At 39.0% G+C, this 10,853-nt stretch overlaps 1 protein-coding gene across 1 annotated transcript; it reads left to right on the top strand.

Annotated features, from left to right (window-relative positions):
• The first annotated feature begins 7,703 nt into the window (after positions 1–7,703).
• LOC6564556 (chitinase-like protein Idgf4) lies at positions 7,704–10,853 on the top strand. Its single transcript, XM_032737999.1, has 4 exons — positions 7,704–7,808; positions 8,191–8,317; positions 9,455–10,015; positions 10,077–10,853. The coding sequence occupies exons 1-4, from the start codon at positions 7,794–7,796 to the stop codon at positions 10,724–10,726; spliced, it is 1,353 nt and encodes a 450-aa protein (XP_032593890.1). The 5' UTR covers positions 7,704–7,793; the 3' UTR covers positions 10,727–10,853.

The raw sequence follows: 10,853 nt of genomic DNA, 5'->3' as shown, positions 1-10,853 counted from the left end.
GGATGGGTGGAATTGTATTGCTAGATATGTTTATCGCTTTATAATTGGTTTTCGACCCTCAAAAGTAGGCAAATTCGCTGCCCACCTGGCCGAGTGTAGGGTTGGAAATTTGTGCAGTGCAGCACTTTGGAGCGTTAAGGCTCAGGCGCAGTTGCTGCTGTTGTTGTTGCTGCTGTTGTTGTTGTTATTGTTTGCTGTGCTTGTTGTATAGCACTTGAAACTTTTTGAAGTTGCATCGTGTTCCCGTTGATATGATGAGTGTTACGGAGTCGAAGTGGGCGTGGTAGTGGCAGTGGCGGTGGCATTGGCGTTGGCGTTGGCATTGGCGTGAGCATAGTTGGTATAAGTAGGAGTCAGTTGGTAAAGGCGAAATTGCAGCGACTGCGGCAGCGAATACGACTATGACGACTGCAGCAAAGAGTTCTTACAAATTTCTGGTTTTACGCTATCTGATTTTGATTGGAAATTTTCGTGCTCTGTGCTCTAAACATATACAGCAACTGGCAACTGGCAACTGGCAACTTGCAACTGGCAACTGGCAACAGCAACCAGAAACCAGCAACTGGCAACTGGCAACTGGCAACACTAACAGAGATGAGTTGAGTACAGAGTGGAGATGCACAAAAGGATGAAACTGATGCAAGTTTGGCGAGTTTGAGTTCGGTGGACAGGCATCAGCAACAGGAAGCAGGCCAAGGAAGAGCATACTTCCGCATTTGTGCAGTGCTTTGCTGTGCTACTGGGATCCGCAAATATGTCACCATAAACAACAACAGCGACAATAACTATAACAACATCGGGCTATATACAGCATCATGGCATCAGGTCAAAATCGGTCAACTGATGAGGGAAGTGGGGGAGAAGGTCCCCCCCCCCTGCAAACTGCTGCTGACTCGATATCCGGCTCGTGTTTGTGGATACTGCCCCACACTCGTGTAGACAGCGCAGCAAAGTGTGGCTGCAGCAAAGTGTGGCAACAATAACAACAGCAACAGCAACAGAAGCAACAAGCCGATCAACCGACAGCCATTCAGAGTAACCAGGATATTTAGATTTTAGTGAGATAGGGTGAGAGACAGTCAAGCAGGATGCCAGGCTGTGAGGATGTGCCGTCAAAGCAGCTTGCACAAATTGACAACTTTTACGGGGGGGGGCGAGGAGGAGGAGGAATAGACAGACTAGTAGACAGAGTCGTCGCTTTCGAGCAGAAATTGGAAATTATTAATTTCAATCAAAACTTTCGAAATCGGTGCTTATCTATGCGTAGCATTATCATCGAACTTCTAAGCAATCTAAGCGCAAAGTTTTCCTCGTTTCTTGTTTCTCATTTCAGTTGCCATAATTTATGACCGGGCTAAGTCCGTCTTTGATTCTCCTTTTATTTTGCCAACATCATTTATATCACAAAACTCTGGCAGGGGTCAGTCACAGCCACATCGAATGATGCGTGGCCAAGTCGCTCTTGCCCCTTGCAATATGTATCTATAGTCCAAAACACACACATACATATAACTAAAAAAAAAGTAAGCAATATTAAGTTCAAAGCGGTTATACGGAAAGTGTTGACAAAGTCAATTACATATTCGTGAAACATATCCAAATGGAGAACAGGCATGTGGATATGTATTGTATTACAGCGAGAGTTCAGTTGCAGTTATCAACTACTAGATACGTACATATTGAATATCTGGGCGTGTACATGTTGAATTACTGCTTCAGGTGCCCCAAAGAGAATTCCACTTTGTCATATTACCTGCACAATATAAGCTTTTAGATTAATATCTATTTTCGTATTTAAGTTCTTAAGTCTTTAATCAAATACCTTTGGGAACGTATTTAACAAGGGGCTCAAGGACTCTAACCCAATAAAATACGTTTGTCAGCATTCAATTGAAGAACTATTAGAGGTGAAACAACATTTTATTTATTGTGTAGCGGGGTTAATCGAAGTACATTAATATCCTCGAATAAGCTAGCAGAAGGATGAGCTGGGCACTGGGTAAATGTTGGGTAGAATATTCTTCTGAATTGTCGAGTGCAATACAAGTGCCTTTCTCTGCAATAGCTGTAAGCGTTTTATTCGCATTGTAAGCTGCTGGAGGACATCGGAGCATCTGTAAGCACATTTCTTTTATTTTACGGCCATATTGGGATGAGTCTGTTCCTCATTTTCTTTTTATTGTTGTTGTTCGTGAAGCATCTCGCGCATATTAACAATATTTCATAAATAAAATGCAAGCAACATTTTCCCGTTCACCGTTTTCGTGCATTGCGTTTGCATTGCTTTCGCTCGCTGTACAATGGAGCGAATGCACAATATGCACGTGCCCGCTTGCGAGAGCGACGAGGTAAGTGATGCAGAGCGAGATAGAGAGAGAGAGAGAGAGAAAGAGAGAATGTGTGTGAGTGAAACTGGTGGCGATTACAGAAAATGGCGGCTGCCGCTGCTGTGGTTATATTTTCTGGCTATGCCGTCGCCTGTTTGTGAACATGCTTTTCATGTGAGCACAAATACATATATACATACACAAAAAGAAATCTTCCTGCATTTTGGAAAATCGCCTTGAAAATTAAAACAATTTTATGTGTTTTATTTTTTTAAATAAATTCCAAATATACGAAAAGAAATTTTTAAGTAGAAATGTTCTTCAAAGTTTTCAGAAATATATTTCTTAATGATAGAAAAAAATTCTTTTCTGAAATTAATAGAAGTAATGCAATTTGTCCTCCATTTTGCTAGCTCAGTGGGAGGTCACGAAGCTCCTCAGTTATGGCGGCATAATCGTATTTTTCCTCAAATAAAATCATATTAATTTGTATGCATTTTAATCTACAATGCTTATGTGTATGGTGCATTTTTTAAATGCTAATCTTAAATAACAAGTAACAAAAAAGCCAAAGTAATAGTCCTGTGTACTCATACTTAGAAATGTGTTCTCGACATTTTAGGAAATCCCCTAAAATGAAGAAAAGAAATACCCTGCTGCTAAGCATGACACAAACTTCCATTATCGAAATAAACTGTCTGAATAATAAGGTGAGTTATCTTGTCGTATGACAATTTTTATAAAACTCAGATCGATTTTTGTTTTTTTTTTTTTGCTGAGTGTTCGTACATACAAATGTACTTACATTGAAGCGTATATGTTTATTTTGGCTTTTGGTTGTTTTCGCATTGCTGCTGTTGTTGAACTATTTGGGTGCATCATTGACTTTCTGCTTGCCACGGCGCAGAGTTTCCGCAGCATTTGCTGCTGTGATGTGTCAATGCAATGCAATGGTCCCAAAAACGATATACAAAGAAGCAAACAAATACAAGTTGGGTAGCTTGTCTGCAAGCTCTTCCCAAGCATCATATCAAACCAACCCACTCGCCGCCTAAGACCTTTCCATACAATAGCCAAATATTTTTGTTGCTGCTGTCGCCATTGTCGCCACAGCCATCATCCTAAGTTGTCCGTGTAACTTTCACTATACCCCTTACGCAACCGAATGCAGAAGACAATATTTCCGATCTGTCCTTATGCTCATCTCCAAATATTGTAGAGAAACGAGCCCAGTGGCAAAGCTCGTACTTTGAAATTTGAAACTCATCTCACAAAACAATTAAATTATGATTGGATTGACATGGATAGGTAATTTCCGAGATATTCACAGAGAATATAATCGAAAAAAGAGTCTTTCGTACATAGTACAGGGTATTACGTTATTGGCGAGTTAGTTCCACTTGACGTCTGCTTGTTTTATTTCTGAGTTGACGTCGTTTTCTTCGCTTATGTCGACTCAGTTTTGCAATTTTATTTCGAATGGATTTGTGACACGCGGACTAAACAATTTACAGTCGAGTTTTGCAACTTTTGTTGCAGGCTTTTGGGCTCACCGTTTATGGATGGCATAACTGGGTAACTGCAACAGCCACAACAATTGCATACTTTACGGTCATTGCCACAAAAAAGATAATATTTTAATTTTTTTGTTGTTTTGTGAATGCCAGACAGCTAAAATATGTTTTGCACTTAATTAGATAAGGCGGAGTAGTAATTAATTTATGTCACACTTTTATACATTTTACACACACTCAACTATAATACGATAATGCAATAAGCACATATTCATTGCCTCATGTTCTGAAATCCACTTTCGAGCCAAATGCACAGAACTTGTTAAGCCCACTTTTCCACTGACTTTGCTGTGACATTTAATTAAGCTTTTTAAGTCTATTTATATAAAACTAATTGTGTTAATTATAGATTGGTAACGACGGTAAGTGGGCAAGTTGTAGACAGTCCACAGATGAGTCATATTTTCATTTATTTAAACTTTAAAGTGTCAATTACAATTTGTTGCTTTCAGTGGTGGTATAATCTAAAAGAGAGAGAGAGAGAGAGAGAGAGAGAGAGAGAGATCAAAATGTATAAATTTGGCTTGCATTTTCACAATTTAAATCAGAAAATATTTTAAAACCCAATTGCGTTAGTTAACAAGGGGAACCACCACGACAAGGGGCAGTAGATGCTGGCATGGGAGGTGAAGAGCTTGGAAATATCAGCTTTATTATTCTGCTGCCGTTGTGTTGGACCTCTGTGCTATTATTTTGTTATTTTGGGATGTGTTTAATTGGTTTAAATTACACTCGTTTTATTGCACTTTGTGACTGCATATATACATATATGTGAGTTCATAAGGGTCACATGTAAATTTGTGAAATCAGCCGTTTGAATTGTTTATTCTCATTGATTATACATTTAATAATAAAAATAAATAAACAATTGCATGCCACGGCTCTTTAACACCCGGCACTCAATAATTTTATTTATTGTATTTTATTGGATTTATCGGTCAACTGTTCTTTATTTATTTATTTATTTATTTTTTTATTTTTATATCGCAACTTTTTGTTGTTTAATTAGTGTCTCTTTAACCAGACACACCCACATCCGAATTGTACACCCACGCTAGCCATTAAACACTTGATTAAAGCGATATAAATTACAATTGCATTCATTTTACTTTGCACATTCACAATTTTATACTCAACTCCCAATGGAAAAATGACCATATTGATTTCGTGTAGTGCCCCTAACGCTGTCCCCTACCCATTCTGACGCTATTGAAACAAATACTGGTGTATTGACTGATACATATTCAACACTTGAACACCCACAAAAGTATATATGGCATAGATTTTGAGCTGAAGTCACTAATTGTGGACAGTCACGATTTTTCTGGAAAGAGAGAGTTGACCAAATGAAAGAATTTGAATGAAACGTTTCAAATTCTTCAGTTAATTATATTTCCATAAGTCGAGAGTGTTGGAATAGGCAGTGTATATGTATTATAAGTTGGGGTGTATATTTATTCAGAGTTTTGTATTTAATACAGAATGTATGTCCGCTTCATACGACTTATACTACGCGATTCAAGCGACCAAAAGCGACTGAATCTTACTTCATGAAAGTAGCTTAAACATAGACCATCGAAGAAGGTCTTGATCACAAGGAACTTACAATTACCGTTGCTCGCAGGCAACAACAGATTAAGACTACAAAACGGGAATGCAAGACAAGCTGCGGTGTACATAGGCAAATACAGTTATTTCCAACAATATGTTAAAGCAAGTAGGAGTGCTGTAGGCGAGTGAACTCGACTACGAGATACCCTGAGTCTAGCTTTTAAATATGTCGCTTATGTTCTCTATAATCCATGTGTTCATATTGACCGACAGACTTACAAATGGCATATATATCGACTCGGCTGTTGCGCTTCGGCTACCTGTTACTCCTCACAACTCAAATAACGTTGGGTTTTTGTGTTAACAACAGATATTCTTATATGACATATGCTGGAAAACATCACGTTACGTGGCCTACACTCCTTAATAATGCTGATCATCCTCAATATCCGGAGAAGTGCCTTTTACTAGAATTTAATCGATCTAAGCTTCTACGACATCAAACTTGCAGTTGACAATGCAATTTTCGCACTCAACATGTTTGAGGTCGAAAGGCAACATAAAGCGGTTCAAAATCCCATTAAGTGACTCCCCTGCTGTCCAGCTTGTCTCCTACATATAGATGGAGACACACTTAGGTGTGTATGTAGTATGTGTGAATGTATAAGAGAGCAACAACCCAGATCCAATCCGCAGATAAGTCACGTCGTCAACGGGAGGCACAGCAAATTAAAACTAAATATGTGAACGCTCTGTGGAAACAAAGACTGTTGACGACCTTTGGCTGACATAAATTGATAAGGTCGCGCCACGATTTCATCAAATGCTGGCGCAGCATCGCTCTCCGTAATGTAAATATTTGATACGAAATCGAAGGAGAGTAATGGAGAGGAGTGAACAATATTATAAACACGAAAGTTGCACAGCCAGGGCTAAAATTTGGACAGCGCATGGAATATTTAATAAGCGTCTGATTGCTTTTTATTTTTTATTTATTAAAATTTACTTTTCCATGAATTAACAGAGCGACAAAATTGACCAATCGATTTGTGCTCTGCTGCGAATTCGTGGAAAAAATCGGCAAGAAATCACCGGCAGCGTAGACTTGTATTTGTGCCAAGACGTGATTTGAATATACAGCTTATAAACATCCCCGAAGTACTTAGGGGAATGTGATTCCTAAAAATAAGCAGTTCGTTTTGCTTGAACATAAAATCAGAAATATAAACGATTAGTCAGGTCACAAAATATCGAACAAATACTTTGTTCTAGTTTAATATATGTTTGTTAATGAACTATCTGTTGCAATTGCAAAATCTCCTGAAATAAAATGCGAATTCTATCTGTTATATACAGATGTACATATACAATGATTTCAGATAACAGCCCCGGACGGATGACATCACAAAGTGCGAAACAATAAACAGAGAGAAAAAAAAGATTTGAAAATTAAGAGGAAAACAAGTTACAACAATGAGAAACATTAAATAACACTCAAGACTGTTGTCAAAAAAAAAAAAAATTGTAGTCTTGAGGTTGACAAATATATACACTAACAGTAATATGAGCATTGGTGTTTAGCTATTACTTTATTTAATTGAAAATGTACAAGAAGCTTTGAGATATATACAGCCCAACGTAAACAGAAAAATATTTGGAAGACTCATCCAGGCAGCTTAATAGCTAAAATAATAATAAGCATCGGAACAAACAGACAGACAAACAGGAAGACAAACAAGCGGACAAGACTTGCCCTCTACTTAAAGGGTATATAAATTAAAAACACGATTCACTGGAAAAGTGTAAATAAATTTGTTTACGTGCATCACTTTAGAAACGAGGTTGGCGTGGATGGCAAGATCAACATTGAGTTAAATCACTATTAAAAGTACAAATAATTTGTATGTGAATCATACATAAACTAGATATATACATACGATTATATAAAAATGGATCAAAGCAATATGGTAAATATGTATAAAATGTATATAGGGTATATGGAGATGACTGTGTTTCAATCGAAGCTCAGTTGAAGCTTTGCCGATCGGTTTTGTTGACTTTCATTGCCCACTTTTCGATTTCATTTTCAAATCGCGTTTCATTCTCATTGCGTTCGTTAAGCATTTCGTTGTTGTTGCTATTTCTTTATGTGCTTATCGTTGTTGTTATTGTAGTTGTCTCGTTGTCTCTTGGTTGTTGTTTGTGTGTTGCTGCTGTCGTCTTTAGCTTAGTTCAGTTCCACTCTCAGTCTCGATTTCAGTTTTGCGTCTATCGTATTCTCATCGAGTTCACTTAAAGTTTGTCCCGCTTCGAGCTGCGCACAGTTTCAGTTTTACATTTAATGCGAGCACATCAAGTTAGTAGTGAACCGATTTGCATATTTATCAAATTCGCACTTTGTATATATAATTTATATATATGCACATAAATATATATATTTTTTTAAATATTTTTTGAGAGTTGCCATTTGTTTTTTTTCTTTTTTTTTCTACAAATGAGTGTTTTGGGTTTTGGCTTTGCGGAATTACAGAAAACGTTCATTTTTGTTCCTTGCTAATTACTGACTTTTATAAAGCGTGTAATGTTTAAAAGTGTTAACACCTTCTTGTTTTTTGTTGACTCAGATCATGTTATCGTCATTTAACAGCCAACTTCCTTCAAATGTTTTCTTCAGTCAATTACGGTAATTGCAGCTTACTCACATGCTCCGTTTTTCGTTGGTATTTCTCTGCTTACAGCCAGCCATGAAACTGTTCGCCCTGCTCCCCATGCTCCTGGGCTTTCTGGCCATTGGTCAAAGCAACGCCGCTGTGGGCACCACCCATTTGCTATGCTACTACGATGGCGACAGCTTCATCCGCGAAGGTAAGAAAACTCTAAAAGAAAACCTAATTAAATAAATAAATATACAAACATAAATTATAATTAAATAAAAATTGATGTAAAAATAATGTACACAGAGAAATTCAGTTTAGACTAAGAACAAACTAGTTGTTAACTTTTTGGGTTAATCATAAATCTATTCCCTGATTAGACAAGACAGTTGACAGAATTCACAACCATAGTTGCTAAATAAATTGAGCATTTTTAATGTTTTTTTTTTTTAATATATCATACATTTAAATAAGCACAAAATATATATTTTTTACAATATTTTTGTGGTAATTTGTAAGTTGTTTGTTGTACATTTTGGAAGTTTCAGCTTAGGCTACTCCGGGTACAGAGCATCTGCTAGTCATTCATTATTGTTTTAATGTCATGACTATCAAGACGAGTAGAGATATTTTTAGTAATTAGTTGAAAAGGTTATCAACAATAAGCAGAGAGCGAATTTTGAAGAGCTAAACCAACTCAAGTGAAATTCGTCCCCGTATACTTAGTATAGTATATTATTTTAATTATGTGTTATGTATATATATATATACATATATATATATTCAAATGTGTATAGCTTGTATAATTACCTTGCGGTTACGAGCTCTGCTTGAGAAACCATTTAAAAATACAGATCTATTTACACTTCATAAGTGTCTGCTAAGTGCTTTGACTGCATATATATGTACATATATGTATAGTTAGCTGAAAAGGTGGGTTTGTCCAGGAAAAGGGGTTACAAGATCAGCGCAGTAAGCTTTCAAGGGAATTGTGTAAATTGAAATGAATAATTTTGAGAAGGGGCTGTCGGAGCAGTCAATCCACATTTGTTGGCGATTGTTATTGCCGTGTTTTTGTTTGTTTGTTAATTGAAATTGAATTTGGAATCATATGACACAATGTTGAAAATGATGAGTCACAACAAAGTCGCATTGAAGCAAAGTTTTTTTTAATTGGATTTTGTTCAGGGTAATAAATATTATTTTTGGGTTGGGCAGCATTAAAGTAAGCAAACTCGTCGTACTCTGTGCTCCTCTTTCCACTCTCCATCTCTCTCTATCTCTCTGCCTCTGTCTCTGTCTCTGTCTCTGTCTCACATGCAATGCTATCTATCTCTCTTTTATTCAGGGCTTTCCAAGCTGACGCTTAACGACTTGGAGCCGGCAATGCAGTTTTGCACGCACCTGATCTATGGTTATGCCGGTATCAATCCCAGCAGCAACAAGCTGGTTAGCACCAATGAGAAACGCGATTTGGATCTGGGTAGCAGCCTGTTCCGCTCGGTGACTGGCTTGAAGAAGAAGTACCCAGCGCTGAAGGTGCTCCTCAGTGTCGGTGGTGATAGGGATGCACCTGAGGAGGAGAACTCCAAGTATCTGACACTGCTGGAGAGCAGCAATGCCCGCATCCCGTTCATCAATAGCGCCCACTCGTTGGTCAAGACCTACGGCTTTGATGGTCTCGATCTGGCCTGGCAGTTCCCCAAGAACAAGCCAAAGAAGGTGCACGGCGGCATTGGCTCGTTCTGGAAGGGCTTCAAGAAGATCTTCACCGGCAATCATATTGTTGATGAGAAATCCGAGGAGCACAAGGAGGAGTTCACTGCGTTGGTGCGCGAACTGAAGAACGCGTTCCGTCCCGATGGCTATATCCTTGGCCTCAGCGTTCTGCCCAATGTCAACTCGTCCCGTATGTTGCCCTCAGTTACTAATTGCAGCGTGTCCAATCTTCATTCTTTGATTTTCCACAGTGTTCTATGATGTACCTGCTTTGATCAACAACGTGGACTATGTGAATTTGCATGCTTATGACTTCCAGACACCCGTCCGCAATCCGGAGGTAGCCGACTTCACAGCGCCTATCTATGAGTTGAACGAACGCAATCCCGAATTCAACGTCAACTATCAGGTGCAATACTGGCTAAACAATCATGCACCCGCCTCCAAGATCAACGTCGGCGTCGCCACCTACGGTCGTGCCTGGAAGATAACCAAGGATTCCGGCTTGACCGGACTACCACCAGTTGCCGAGACTGATAATGTTGGCCCTGCTGGTCTTCAGACACAAATCGCTGGCTTCTATAGCTGGCCCGAGGTGTGCGCCAAGCTGCCCAACCAGGCCAATCAGCATCTGAAGGGCGCTGATGGGCCACTCCGCAAGGTTGGCGATCCCACAAAGCGCTTTGGCAGCTACGCCTATCGCTCCGCCGACGATAAGGGTGAGAATGGTCTCTGGGTGAGCTACGAGGATCCAGACACGGCCGCTCTCAAGGCCGCCTACGTGAAGAGCAAGGGTCTTGGCGGCATCGCTCTCGTCGACCTCAGCTATGATGACTTCCGCGGCGGCTGCACAGGCAACGAAAAATATCCCATTCTGCGCGCCATCAAGTATAAGTTATAAGCGGGCACATACATATATATACATGTCCCTCCACTATATATATATATATACATGTCAATCCACACTTGTAACGCCTTTTTACAACTACTAAAAAATATATATGTTTTCATTCCGAGTAATCACTAAA

The sequence above is a fragment of the Drosophila grimshawi genome, unplaced genomic scaffold (genome assembly GCF_018153295.1).
Source record: "Drosophila grimshawi isolate 15287-2541.00 unplaced genomic scaffold, ASM1815329v1 contig_848, whole genome shotgun sequence".
In the NCBI taxonomy this organism is placed as follows: domain Eukaryota; kingdom Metazoa; phylum Arthropoda; class Insecta; order Diptera; family Drosophilidae; genus Drosophila; species Drosophila grimshawi.
The sequence above is the reverse complement of the archived record's forward strand: the minus strand, read 5'-3'. Positions and strand labels throughout refer to the sequence as shown.

Excerpts from the sequence above, each read along its gene's own strand:
- LOC6564556 (XM_032737999.1), top strand. Across the intron at positions 8,318-9,454 it reads CGACAGCTTCATCCGCGAAG|GGCTTTCCAAGCTGACGCTT; the intron begins GTAAGAAAACTC and ends TCTTTTATTCAG. Across the intron at positions 10,016-10,076 it reads GCCCAATGTCAACTCGTCCC|TGTTCTATGATGTACCTGCT; the intron begins GTATGTTGCCCT and ends GATTTTCCACAG.